General features: G+C 38.4%; 1 protein-coding gene across 2 annotated transcripts in view; it reads left to right on the forward strand.

Moving 5' to 3' along the window:
• The first annotated feature begins 1,107 nt into the window (after window positions 1-1,107).
• Window positions 1,108-14,855, forward strand: part of LOC101422442 (estradiol 17-beta-dehydrogenase 11) — a 35,501-nt gene continuing 21,753 nt past the window's right edge. The window contains exons 1-2 of one of the 2 annotated variants that reach the window (XM_004463935.5): window positions 1,108-6,044; window positions 12,547-12,654. In XM_004463935.5, the coding sequence (XP_004463992.1) occupies window positions 5,835-6,044; window positions 12,547-12,654 (318 nt within the window). In that variant the 5' untranslated portion in view covers window positions 1,108-5,834. The remainder of the gene's footprint in view (window positions 6,045-12,546; window positions 12,655-14,855) is intronic. The other variant, XM_004463936.4, reaches the window with a different exon arrangement.

Here is a 14,855-nt window from a genome sequence, read left to right on the forward strand (position 1 = left end):
CATCTGTCCCTGCAATATCATTTAGGACAACTCCAAGTCCCAAAAATGTCCCCACATTTTAAGAACAGGATTTTCTGGGGTCCACAAAAGCTTCAAATTGCCATAACTTACTATGTACCAGGCATTGATGTAAGAACTTTATAAATGCTAACTTTTTTTTGTCCTCTTGACAACCCTATATGGAAGGTATTACTATCTTTATTTTACATATAAGGAAACTGATACCCAAAAAAGTTTAAGTGACTTGTCTAAATTCACACAACTAGAAAGTGACAGAACCAGAATTTGAATCTGACTCTAGAGTTTTTCTTTTAATACTGCTTCAAAAAGGCCCATAGTTAAATACTTTAGAGATAACATCAATTTCTACTGATCAAATCTATCCCAGGCACTCCAATTAAACAGCAGCATGCTGAAAGAGGTTGTTATTTGTCACATGAATGTAAATACTATTTATTGACTTTCAGCTCTCAGGATCAGTCAATAGACCAATATGTAAATGTCCTGGTTTGTTTTTTGTGGACCCTAGAAAATTATGTTCTTAAGCTATCCTATACCTGTGCCTGTAAATGCAGTGCAGATGGGACCTGGACTTTTGATTAGATCACTTGATTAGATCACTTCAGGGCCTTTGATTGGACTAAGTCAGTGAGGAGTGACCCAGGTTGGCTCTCTGCCCTCTTGCTGGGATCTCATGTAAACTGAGAAGTGGAAGAAGAGACACAGAGAAAAGGAACCATTTAACCCTGCCATGTGAGAGGGATAACTCCAGGTTCACCTACAGCTGCAGAAAGACAGAGAAGCCCTGATAGTCTCAAGGAGCCGAAGCCCAGGAAGAGATGCCTGATCATCCAAAGCTGAGCTCAAGAAGAGAAAGAGACTGGCAGGCCCCCATCTTCCCTTGCCACATGGCAGGACTCCAGGATCTGCTGGCAGACGATCTTTGGTGAGAAAGCATCTCTAATGATACCTGATTTGGACATTTTTGCAGCCTTGGAACTGTAAGCTTTTACCCCCCCAAAAATTCCCTGTATAAAAGCCAACCCATCATTTCTGGTATTTTTGTATTGGCAGCCTTTGGCAAACTACAAAAGTAAATATATAAATATTATCGGCCCTGATGATGTTAAAGTAAATGTACAGAGAATAGAAGTTGTGAGGTAGAAATGGAAAGCTGAGGAAAAGAATAGGGCACCAATTTCCTCCTCTCCAAAAATCAGAAGCCAAAAATTGAGGCCTATAATTGCTAAAACAAGACAAAAAAGTATAAGGATGTTCCCTGAAGTTTCAACTATAACCAAATCTGAAGTAGTTGAAATACTGACATAGTTATATTTGGAGGATAGAGAGAAGGGAGTTAGGGGATGAATGGTGAGCTACTCCTCAACTGTCCTTGTCTCCTACAACTAATAATATCTACAATTGATAAATAAAGCAATGACACCTTTCATAGAGGCACGGAAGTCAATTCTGCAAGAAACAGCTAAAAGGGGTAGAAGTGGTTCATCTGAAGACTTGGGCTCAGGAAGAAGGAGATGGCTAAAGACAGTGCCTTTTTTTTCTCTTTCTCTTTTTTTTAAGATTTATTTTATTTATTTCTCTCCACTTACCCCTCCCCCCCACCCCCCACCTTCTGTTGTTTGCTATTTCTGTCCATTTGCTGTGTGTTCTTCTGCATCCACTTGCATTATCAGGCAGCACTGGGAAAGGGCTTCTCTATTTTGTTGCCTCATCTTGCTGCATCAGCTCTCCATGTGTGTGGCACCACTCCAGGGCGGGCTGTGCTTTTTTTCACACAGGGTGGCTCTCCTTGGAGGGCGCACTCCTTGCACATGGGGCACCTCTATGCGGGGGTGCCCCTTTGTGGCACAGCACTCCTTGTGCATGGCAGCACTGCATGTGGGCCAGCTCACCACACGGGTCAGGAGGCCCTGGGGATCAAACCCTGGACCCTCCATATGGTAGACAGGCGCTCTATCAATTGAACCATGTCCACTTCCCAAGTGCCTTTTTATTATCAGCCATGCTGAGCCATTTTAAAGCCAGATATATTGATTACTTTATGTCATAGTTAAGTTTATGTGTCAACTTAGACTGGTTATGGTGTCCAGTTGTTTGGTCAGGCTGTAAGGATATTTCATGGATTTAAATCACTAGTCAGCTGATTGTATCTATGGCAGATTACATCTACAAACAGCAAAGGAGACTGCCTTCAGGAACGAGGGAAGTCTCATCCAATTAGCCGAAGTACTTAAAAGAAGAACTGATGATTTTTAGCAGTCAGAAAGAACTTCTAGCTCTACTTCAGCCAGCCAGCCTCTCCTGGGGAGTCCATTGAAACCTTCCTCAGAGCTTGTGGCCTGCCCTACAGAATTTGGGTTTACCAATCCCCACAGCCACGTGAGCCAATTCCTATAACAAATCTCGTTCTTACTTCCTGTCCATTCTGTTTCCCTGGACAAAATCCTGGCTACTAACATACTTTATATATGCATTACTAAAACAAGCAAACAAACAAACTGGTTGTTGGACAAGCTAACCTTTACCTCCAGCCTTCTATCCCAGAATGACAGGAAAACTGGATTTTGTAATTGCTAGTTCGTTTGCCTTTTTAAAATTCTGAACCTGCTAGGACAACACAGAGAAGTCTAGCAAACATGGACCTGTTACTGGTTAATATGTAGTAATAGCTATCATTCATTAAGTACATATGTGTGTAAGATGCTATGCTTTGTGCTTTTTATCTCATCTACTCTTCACAGCAACCAAACTGCTATTAATACCCATTTTACACAATAAGTAACTGAGACCCCAGGGAAGGTTAATTAACCAGATATCACAAAGCTAGTAAAAAGCTTGGCAGGAATCCAAACTCGTTGTTTTAATCACTAAATTCTATTACCTGCTTATTAGCTACATTCTGTTTCCTTTTAAATACTTTCTATTCCTACTAATTGTGTGAGAGACAGAAGTGAATGCTGTGATTTGATAATATGAATTTTGTTCCTTTTGAATTTATGCAGTGATTTAGAACTGGTTTAGCTTGTCTTTTTTCCCCTAAAAAAGGAGGCAATTGAGCATATTGATGATGGTCCTAGCAGACCTAGGTTTAAATTCCGCTCTACTATTTATACTATGACCCTGGACAATTTGATTAACTTATCTTAACCTTTGTATCTTCATTCACATAATAGAGATCTTATTGAATCTACAGCTTAAGGTTATAGAGAAGAAAAAATGAAATGCATATGTACATGAAACATTTAGCATACTGCCGGGCTATAATAAATATTCCAGACATCTTCATTGCTCTCATTGCAGCGTCCCTTATCTCTAACTTTTTTTTTAATGCCACTTTCAACAGCTAGAAGGACAGCATAAAATTAGGATGCCCCATATATAAAACATTTTAAACTCTCTCACTGAAAGGTATTTTAAACACCTCAAATATGTAAAATCACAGACTTTACCTCTGTGTCAAACTAGTAGCTAATTATCATTCACAATATCATTCACAGTATAATTACATTAACATTAAATTATACTTTAGAGTTGAATAGTAGGTAGAACAGTGGGCTTTATATTTACTCATTTGAAATTCACAAGAATCCTACAGGCTAAATATTGGTAACATCCCAATTTTCCAAATGAGGAAACATGCGAAGGGAGGTTAGGTCCCAAACCTATATATGACTCAGGTGCACCTGTTTCCAAACACCATGTTCTTTATTTAAATCAATAGAACCTTGGTCAACTTAGTGGGTCAAAACTACCATTACAATTTTTTAAATAGAATGGAATAGAAAAGAGAGCTAAAGCCTCAATGTATATGAATCTTAATATATATAAAAGCAAGCACACACATGTACTATGTTGCATGTAAAATGTAATTTCTTCCAAAAGGTGTTGAGCGAAAAGTTTAACAAAACCTGACCACATGGGAAGCGGACTTGGTCCAGTGGTTAGGGCATCTGTCTACCACATGGGAGGTCCGCAGTTCAAACCCCAGGCCTCCTTGACCCGTGTGGAGCTGGCCCACGCGCAGTGCTGACGCACGCAAGGAGTGCCTTGCCACGCAGGGGTGTCCCCCACATAGGGGAGCCCCACGTGCAAGGAGTGCGCCCCGTAAGGAGAGCTGCCCAGCGCGAAAGAAATTGCAGCCTGCCCAGGAATGGCACCGCATACACAGAGAGCTGACACAACAAGATGATGCAACAAAAAGAAACACAGATTCCTGTGCCACTGACAACAACAGAAGCGGACAAAAGAACACACAGCAAATGAACACAGAGAACAGACAACTGGGGCGGGGGGTGGGGGTGGAAGGGGAGAGAAATAAATAAAAATAAATTAAAAACAAAAACAAAAACACCTGACCATGTGTCTAGCCACAATTATGCTTTTATTTGCTATGGACACTTTAAAAACTAAATCTGATTTATTCATTTATAAAGTAGGGATATAAATATTTTTCTTCACTTCCTAGGAGGTTTTTGACAATTAAATGAGATAATGTATGTGGGGGAAAACTTTGGAAACTATACAAGGGTACTTTTGTACCCTTGGATTTGGGACTATGAGAAAAAGTTGCAAAAGATATTCAGGATTAAAAAAACACCACAATGGAGTTTATTTTTGTGGGACTGTCACTATCTTTTCTCCCTCTCATAATGTATGTAGGGCTACTTAAAAAGGAGGAGAGAGAATGAATTATTTGTGAACTTCAATTTTTTTGTGATCTTCTAGGCTCTTATGTAAAACGTTGACCATCATCAGTCATCCACATGACAAAGAGCGCTTCCCAAGCACTGGAGTGTCTTGCACAAAGCCCAGATTCAATTACTGTTAAGTAGTGAATTGAAATAATTCATGTAACAGACAATCTTTAAACTCTTATCCCATGTAAGGCCTGAGTTAGGTCTATTCGTCCACGAACCAACCTCTAGGGATTTTTTGTTTGTTGTTTTTTTGCATTTTAGCAAATATCACCAGTTAATATATATTGAATACACACATAAATAGGCCACTAGACTAAAAATGACATAGGTAATCTTTAGGGAAAGTGATTTACTTTCTATTTTATTATTCACCCTATGGGTAGGATGATTAGCATGGATAAAGATAGAGTTACTTAAAGTGTAAAGCCTTTTTTTCACAAATTCTAATTTATTTCTTAAGAGGACAAAATGACTATCTAACTATATACTGCGCTTCCTTCTGAACCCAGCCCTCTTTAACGTGATCTGATTTGTCCTGTGGCTTGATTCTTGCTGTCCTTGAAGGGACAAAATGTCATGTTCTCTAGAGGACATCTAATTCACACTAAATTTGATGTAGCGTCATTTCTCATCAGGGAGCAGAAAAAGTGGCCCCTCAGGATCCTTTAAAACTGAAAACATTTGCATCCCTTACCCAGCGATGAGCAACCACCGACTTTCAAAAAAGCCTCTGGGCTCTGGGGAAAAACGTGTTTCTTACACTTGTAAGAGACAGGAATTTATCAAATTTAGGCAGAAATTGGGCAACTAACAACCCCAGATGGGCTCACAAGGCAGAGAGAAAGCGTGTAAAACTCTGATCTGGCCGCAGCGTCGGCGCCGAGGAAAGCGCGGACCGGGAGGGTTCGCCCTCGCCAGGACTCGGTCCCTCCCCGATTCTGAGCCAGCGAGAGGCCGCTCCGCGCCGCGCCGCAGCCAATCGCAAGAGGCCTGCCGCAGCCCCGCCCCACGCGGCGGAAGGAACGGTTTCCCAGTTGTTTGTTTCCTTTGGTAGCAGAATCTAGATTGATTGCTTAAAAAAAAAAACATACCAAAGAGCTCGCGGCAACGAAAAGCATGAATTTCTTGCTAGACTGCTTCCTTCATCTGCCCCTTCTGATCATCTTCCTCTTCGAGTCTTTAGTGAAGTGTTTTATTCCCAAGAAGAAAAAATCAGTCACCGGAGAAATCGTACTGATTACTGGAGCTGGACATGGAATTGGGAGACTGACTGCCATTGAATTTGCCAAACTTAAAAGCAGACTGGTTCTTTGGGATATAAATAAGGTAATAGTGCTTACTATGTTTACTTTCTGCTGCCTTTAATCTATGGATACGACCTCTTACAGTATCTCCTTAAAGGAGGTAGAAAAAATTACTGCTGCTCTTTTACAGATGAGGGAAGGGGCTAGATTAATTGACGTGTCTATGGTCACATGATGAACGGACCTAGAGGACCTAACTAGGACCCAGGTACTCCTATCGAGTAATTTGGCATTGTAAATCTACGCGCATTTTTACGCTGCAAACAGTGTGTAAGCGGCTCCTGAACATATTTCACTATCCCCCTATCTTAAACATATGGAAAAAGTAATCGTTTTTTAGCTAGTATAGTAAAAGAGTAAGAGACTGGTCTCTATAAAGAAAATATCCTAGTTTCACCAATAGATATAGTGGGTTTAAAAGATTATGCCCAACAGAAGGCAATATCACCCTACCATACCAGCTGCCAAGAGTGATGTTTTAAAATCATTTTTTAGTAAAAAGAGTAAAAAAGAGAAAAGAAAAGACCTTCAATGGTTTTTTTGTTTTGTTCTGTTTTTTACCCTGGACAAGTATAGGCCTAGGGAAAAGAGGACCTAGATATTCTTACTTTTAATTTTGCAGATGTACAGATGTACAAAGACAGCCTAAAACAAACTAGTCAACAGCTAATGCTGTAAACAAGAATTCAGGGATGTGAAGTTAAATGAGCACTAACCCACTGAGTGGGTGACTGAAACAGCAATCAACAGGTACTTAATGAGTACTTAATCCATTATGTAGGATCAGGGGTTCTTAACAAGAGGTCAATGAGCTTGAATTTAAATTAAATTAAAAAAAATTCTTGTGGGGACATGTTGGTGCAGGTGCGAAATACTTATTAAATAATAAACAGTATAGTGTGGACGTAATAAGGGTCTGTAGTTTACACCTAATGGGTAAACTCGTCTGTGGAACAAAACAGGTTAAGAACCCCTGTGTAGATGTTAATGGTAAATAGAATAGAAGGGATTCCTGCTCTCAGGTTAGTAGGGAAAAGTGGATTTTAAATAATCACACATGCGATTAAAAATACAGGGGCTATGAGGACACCCTGAGGGAACTCAGCCTGATGCAGTGTGGGCAAGGGTTTGGACATCTGGCATGGTGGTGGGATCGTTCATGTCTGGGTTCTCCAGGGCTTTATTGGGTAACTTATTCAGCTTTCCAGAGCTTCAGCTTCCTTTTCTGCAAAAAGGGCAGAGGGTGGGGAGAATTATATAATAATGCATGCAAACATTTAGCGCAGAGTAAACACACAAGAGTGTTGAGTATTATTATTTCTTGACAAAGTGGAGTTTAAGCTAAAATTCAAAGATGAGTAAAAGTTAGCTAAGTTAATAGCTGAGTAAAAGTTAGCTAAGTTAATAGCGTCCAGTGCTGGTTTGCACAAGATGTTTCTCTGATCAGGAGTGAAAAGCCTTTATTCAAGAAATATTTTTCGAGTACCCACTATCTGCCAGGCACTGTTCTGATGCAAAACCGAGTGTACAGCAATGGAAAATGTGAGCCTCAAGAGGTAGGGGGGATAAAAAAGATACAGATACACTGTATGTGTAAAATATATAATTGCTGGACAGTGATAAGGATAAAGAAAAAAATGAAACATGAAAGGAGATGGAGGCTGTGTAGATGCCTGGGGTGGTGGGTGGGGGTGGTAGAGGGTGTCGATCTTACACAGGTGGCCCAGGAAGGCTTCACTGAGATGGAGACAGTTGAGTCAAGATCAGAAGATGCTTAGGGCATATCTCCCTTGAGGAGGATCTCCCTGAGATGGGAGAGGTCATGCGTAGAGTCAGGGAAGGGAGAGAAGAAAAAGAAAGATCTAGATCTGTTTTGTCCCATACCGTAGTAAGAAGTAGCCACTAGCCACATGTGTCTATATAGCCTTTGAAATCTGGCTATTATCAGTTGATATTGCTGTAAGTGTAAAATATCCACTGAAAAGCTTGGTATGAAAAAAAAGAATGTGAAATATCTTAATAATAAATATTTATATTGATTACACGTGGAAATGATAATATTTTTGCTATACTGATTAACTTACTATATTATTAAATTATATTTTATTTTTTAATGTGGCTACTAGCAAAACTAAAATTATATACATGGCTCACATTATATTTCAAGTAGTGGTATCCTTGTGGAGGCTACTGTAGGCTGTTGAAAGTGCTTTGACTTTTACTTGATGGGAGCCTAAAGAGAGTTTAGAGCAAAATTCTTATGAAGAGGATTCTGATTGCTGTGTTTAGAACAGTTGGAAAAAGAGCAAGGGCAGAAGCAGGGGAATCAGTGAGGAGACGGCCGTGATAATCCAGGTAAGAGTTGACAGTGGCTTGTCAGACTGGAATGGTGCTCTTGGAGGTGGTGAGAAGTGGTCAGAAAATTAAGGACAAGGTAGTGAGTTTTTAATTAGGTTAAAGTAGTTTAATTTAAATAATCCATCTTTTCATTTGAGATTACGCCTTTCCTACTTTTTAATGAAATTACCATGAAAATACACTATCGTTGCTTTGCTAGTTTTCATTTTGGCAAATTAAAAAGTTGACAATCCTAGTTTACAAACACAGCTCACTATTTTTCTTGAAATTTTACGGACTTAAAAACCAAAAGTCAGAGAACCACTAACCCTGGCATGGGGCTACAGAAAGGAGAGGGTAGTGGGAATTTTGAGCAGTCCGGGAAGAAGAAACTAGAGATGTAAAACTCTTGGTTTTGTGGATGTGTGGAGAATGAATGAGAAAGTTTAACACTGTCAAGGGACCCAACTGGAGTTGTTGGTAGAACCAGATCAAATTGTTTATCATCAAATAGTCCCCAGAGACAAATAGTCCCTAGAGAAAATTTCTCAGATTAATCCAACCAGTGAGGACAGCAATATCTAAATATTCAATCTCAGTATTTCAGGGACTGGCATCTTCCTATCCATCTCTAAGTCTACAAAAAAAAAAAAAAAAAAAAAAGGAACAGGAGGCTAGTGGTGGCTTCAGCTTTATTCCATCAAAACTGAAAGCATGCCATCAATTATTCATCCTGCTTACCTATGTCTGTCCCTTCCTGTTTCTTGAGTAGCAAGACTTTACCCAGCACTGACCATTCTCACTCTCCACCCCCACGCCTGTGCCTGTTGAGAGTAGTTGTGGAAGATAAATCTACAATAAGTGCTAAGCATATAGTATGTGCTCAGACTGTTTATTGAATAAAAAAAGGCTAAAGATCAATTCTATACATAATTGTCTTTCTTATCTTTTTAATATACGAATGTACACACATGTGTGTGTGTGAATTAGAATACTTCCAATCAAGATCGTAAACTCCTATGACTAGGGATATGTAATTCAATAAAATGCCCTGCGAAAAAGAGGGGTAGTCTTGGTGAGTAGAGAACACCTGTCCATTAAGTTATCCATATCACCTTACTGAAGAGGTAGATTATTTAAAAGTCTCAATGGGCTCAGGTATTGACCTGGATCTTAAAGTGATGTTTCAATTTGTTTTATTTATTAAGATCATAATTAAAAATACTAGAATGCTGTCACTGAATTAGTACCTTAAGGTTGAACACTGAAAAGAAATTACTATGTTACAAAATACATATAAAACATTATATTTTGTGGTTCTATGTCTTGTTTGTTTCACTATTTTTGTAATTGGGGCAAGATAAGAATTCCTATTCATTTGAGAACATTTAATGTGCCCCATACTGTCTAAATCAAAGATTTTTATAAATTCTTCTGCCACGCACAACACTGATTTCCATCACAATTATTTTTTAAGATAAGAAATAATAAATCAAATGAAAAATCAGTTGTGTCCTTGAGCTATGAAACATTATACACTGATTGAAAAATCTAAAATATTACTGTAAAGATGTTAATCATTTTTGGTCTTCAGGAATGAATGTATGCAGCTTTACTGTGACTTCTCCCAAAATTCTTTGCAGCATCTAACCCACTGCTGGTACACAGTCACAAAGTCAGAGTCATTCTCATAATAGGGATCTTCAATAATAAGTTGTTTTTGTGGATCAGAGCTCCCAAGTAGTTCACTTTGGCTTTGCAGTTTTAAACTCGATTACCGTTTCTATTCAAATTCCTCAGATTGATTTCATCCATACACAGTTTATAATCAAATGTCGCAAAGTATTCTGTGGTAACCTACTGGGCAGTGTGATTCATAGGAACATCATGCTTCTTCAAGCTATTTTGCCCTCGATAATCAGGAGGCTTTCTTATCTCATATGTGGATTTGGCAGCACTGTCCGTCCTCCAGTTACGTGAAATATTTTGATCAGTTACAAGTTTTCTGAAAGCTGCTTCTGCAGTAGGTGGTGAACAAATGTTATCCAGACATATAGCACCGACTTGGACGCCTCTTCTGCCCTCTTTAAGGAATGAGGAGTGGTACAGAGTGTAACATGATCTGCTTTTAAAGAGAGTGTTAAAAGCAGCCTATTAAGATGTGCATACAGTTTATCTGAGATGTTTTGCTGTACCTTGGGGAATCTTCACTAGATTTATTATAGCTTTGCATGGGAGATTTCAGTAAAGGAAATCCACCCCATTTCCTTTTACTATCATAACAAAGCTCACTACACAAACGGCAAATTCTTTCCATTGGTGTCCAGACGTGGTTTTCTGCAACACTGATTGCTCTTTACCAGCAAATTTGTACTCTGGTATTATGATTTTCCCTGTTTTTTAGGGGTGAATGTGTTAAATTCTCCCAGAGCCAGTCCACTTGTGCATTAGCTGACAGTGATATCTGGGCCTGCAGAGTTTACAGATTAGACCTCAACCAAGATACCTTTTGAGATATTCCCGTAAGATAAAAAAGCTACAAAATTGGTCAAAAACAAATAAGCAAAAATAAAACAAACAACAACAAAAATAAAACTCTGTGGCATGTTTCTTACTTTAAAGTGATTTGAAACTGATGCCCCTATTTGCCCTCATCATCCCTTTGCCTACATCTGCTCATTTGCTGTAATCTCTCCCAGATGTTACACCACCATTTTGTCAGCCGTCCAAGCTAAAAACAAAGACATCAGCCTTGGCTCCTCTTCCTCCTCCCTCATCAAGTCCTGCTGATTTTTCCATCTAAATATAATTTTAAGAATTATTCTCTCTTCTGCCTTCTTTCCGTTAGTGCCATAATTGAAGCTTTTTCATCTCATGCCTTCATCAATGTCTTCTGCTTTTTCTCTCTTCCTCCTGTGTTGTCTCCTAAAATCTGTCCTTGATACTCTAGCCAGAATAATCTATAAAGTACACAAATCTGACTGTATAACTCAATGAGTGCCCTCCCCAATAAACTTTTTGTATAAAACGTATAAATATGACATATAATGCCTTCAATCTGGACTCTTGCTGGCCTTGAACTTGATCCAGCAACACAGATCTACTAGTGCTTTCCCATAGTACTGTTCTTCCATCCCAGCAGATCCTTTTACCACCTGTATGTATGTGTGTGTGTCAATTTACATACAACTCAAATGTCCTATTTTAGCTACATTCATATATGCAATTTCAGTTATGTTAATTATACTCACAATACCGCAGCACCCTCACCACTTCCCATTATCAAAACTTTTCTGTTACTCCTAACAGAAACTGCTCGTTAAGCATTAACTCCCCAATTGCCCCTACTTCCCAGATTCTGGTAACCTTTAATTTACTTTCTGTCTCTCTCATTTTCTTCTTTCAGGGGTTTCATATAAATTTCACCAATTCTTTATTTGACTGTTTTGCTCACCCTTAAGACCTAACTCAAGTATCTTTTCTTGAGACTTGTATTGCTTGCCCATCCTCTGTGTTGCTATTACTCCCTGTATATAGCTCTATCATTATACTTGCCACAATATGTTAGTTTGAACCATATGGAATGCCAGTATTTAATCCTTTATTACCTATGACAACAATTTCATATGGTCCACCTTAAATATTAGTCTTATTTTACCTTTCTACTAGATTGTGAGCTCCTTGAGGTCAGGACTCTGCCTCATTCATATTTGTGTCCATGAGGTTCTTCTGAACACAGTGATTATGACCTACACTTTAAAATGTTGGATGACTGAATGAATGAATGAACTGTAATTAACTCATTACTTATTTATTTTGCAGCCAATTGATGGCCAGTAGTTTTGACTGATATGGGAAAAAAGGCTTAGTTATTTTTTTAAAGCCTGAGAAAGAATGTACATACTTAATGGTCATCAAGTAGGTGAAATTCATCAATATAAAACTAGTATTTTAAGATTTTTGTCTTCTAAAATACTGCTTTAAATTCAGTACCAAATAAAATAAGTTAGTCGTAGTATTGAGAGCAAAATATGCCTATATCCTTTTCAAAAGTATGTGTCTGTTAAATACAAATTTAAGAATCCAAGGTCAAAGACTATGACTACCCTTAATTATATTCAGCTGGCTGATATAATATGGTAATATCATTTATTTTACTCTCTTGCCCTCTTTTTTGCTTTTCCTAGCATGGAATTGAAGACACAGCAGCAGAATGCAAGAGACTGGGTGCCAAAGTTCATACCTTTGTAGTGGACTGTAGTAACCGAGAAGATATTTACAGCACTGCGAAAAAGGTGAGAATTTACGTTTGGGTAGAATTGTGTCATGTTAGAGCTGGGAAGATTTTGGAGATGACCCATTCCTTTCACACTGAAGATAAGGGAACTGAGAAGTTCATGCAGCTAGCCAGTAGCAGACCCAGAACTAGAACCTGGAACTGTGGTTCTCAGACTTTAGCCTGTTTGGGAATCCTCCAGGGAACTTGGTAAAAATACACATTCTTGGACCCCACCCCCAGAGGTTTTCTTTCAGTGGTTATTAGTGAGGCCCCGAAATCTGCGCCTCTACTCCCCTACTCACCCCCAAACTGATTCTGATACAGGTCATCTTTGGTTGACGTTTGCAGGATCACTCATAGGGTCTTTTGAAGCCCAGTCAAACGTTCCTTCACATAAACCATAGATAATGGAAAGGAGACTATTGCTAAAAATTGAGTTAGAATAAACCCTTTCTTTATTGGACTTTTAAAAAATATATGCTTTTTTATTATTTCTTTTTAAAGATACTTAGATTACATGAATGTAACATAAAAAAAATACAGGGGATTCCCATATGCCCCGCTCCCTACCCCTCCCACATTTTCCCACATTAACATCCTTCATAGGTGTGGTACATTTGTTACAATTGATAATTGTTGAACACATTTTGGAGCATTGCCACTAAGCATAGATTATAGTTTACATTGTACTTTACACTCTCTCCCGCACAATTTCATACGTTATGACAAGCTATATAATGGCCTGTATCTGCCATTGCAATGTCATTCAGGACTTTTATAGTAAACAGATCTATTTCTTTAAAACATTGTTTACCTCTTTTGTATACAACTGAGAAATGTTACATAAAAAATGGGGTTTTACCCTAAATGAATTCTTGGCATGTACCAGTTAGCTAAGTATCTTGAGGTAGGAAGGAAACTACTGGGTGATCGTCAGAATTTCCTGGGCAGTCCTTAAAATACATATTCCTGCAGCCTCATCTCTTGGTATTCTGATTCAATATGGTTTAAAGATTCTGATTCAACCAGACTTGAGAATTTCTTTTCGGGGAATTTTAGATTTGGGTCATTTTTAACTTCTTTTTTAGATTGTAATATTTTATTGGTGAAGCCAGAGCTAGGTAAAAAGAATAAGTAGGGGTTTCCCAAGCCAGTATGAATTTTCATATTGTTAGACATGTGGCCATAGGTGCCAATTTTGTTGATCAAGGGTTAACTAACCTAGCTTGTCACTCTTACTATTTTAAATATAACCTCATAAAAGTCAGTGCTGGCTGATGTCCTGTTGGGATGTTGATGGACCTTTGTTCCCTGGCTCCCTTTCTGCTTGAGGTAGCATGATTTGGGCTTCGAGGTAAGACAGATTTGGGAGAGTTCCAGCTTCATTATTTACTAGCTGTGTGACCTTGAAAGCTGTGTTTCAAGTTTCTCTTCTGTAAGGTGGGATACTAAGCCTTGCTACCTCATAGATTGTTGGGAGAATTAAATGAGATAAAATCATGTAAAATGCCTAGCATAGTGAAAGCCTTAATAGACTATTTACTACATCCCTCTTCCTTCAACCCCCAGCACAGCATAGCACTCTCTGTAAATACCTCTACTGATAGAAGCTAGCTTTTATTTGGAATGCAAGGTTATAACAAAATGCATTAACATTTTAAGGTCCACACACCCAAGGAGCTTAGTTACTGAAAGAAACATAAAGATATAAGGTATTCTTTCCTTCCTAGCCCTGGAACTGTGATCCTCCAGTTTTATCAAAACTAAAGCTTAAGCATCAAGATCCTTTGAGTTTTCTTATTTGAAGGCACTGCTACTGATTGTGTAAGAGTCCAAAAGATATAAAAAATCATTTTGAAAAAAATTTATGTTACTTTCAGTTCTTCCCTATTGAGTACAGATAGTCTTTTTATCAGTGGATGCCCTCTATTGCTGTTAGCAGCTAACCTTGTTCTTTTGGGTCTATTTTTCTCAACTAAGATCGTTTGACCTGTGATAGCTACAAAGAGCAGTTAAAATCTGTCCTTAAAACTTATATAAACCCTCCCACTTTAGCATTTTAATTTCTCAAATGTTTTTCCTTCTGAAGTAATCCCAAAATAGATTTAATTATCACAGGGGAAAAAACACATTTCACACATAGATATTAGAAAAACATTTGTATTTTTTATCTTACTTACCTCATATTTTTATTTACAGTTTAAATACCCTCATATT

The sequence above is a fragment of the Dasypus novemcinctus genome, chromosome 1, assembly GCF_030445035.2.
Source record: "Dasypus novemcinctus isolate mDasNov1 chromosome 1, mDasNov1.1.hap2, whole genome shotgun sequence".
Classification (NCBI taxonomy): domain Eukaryota; kingdom Metazoa; phylum Chordata; class Mammalia; order Cingulata; family Dasypodidae; genus Dasypus; species Dasypus novemcinctus.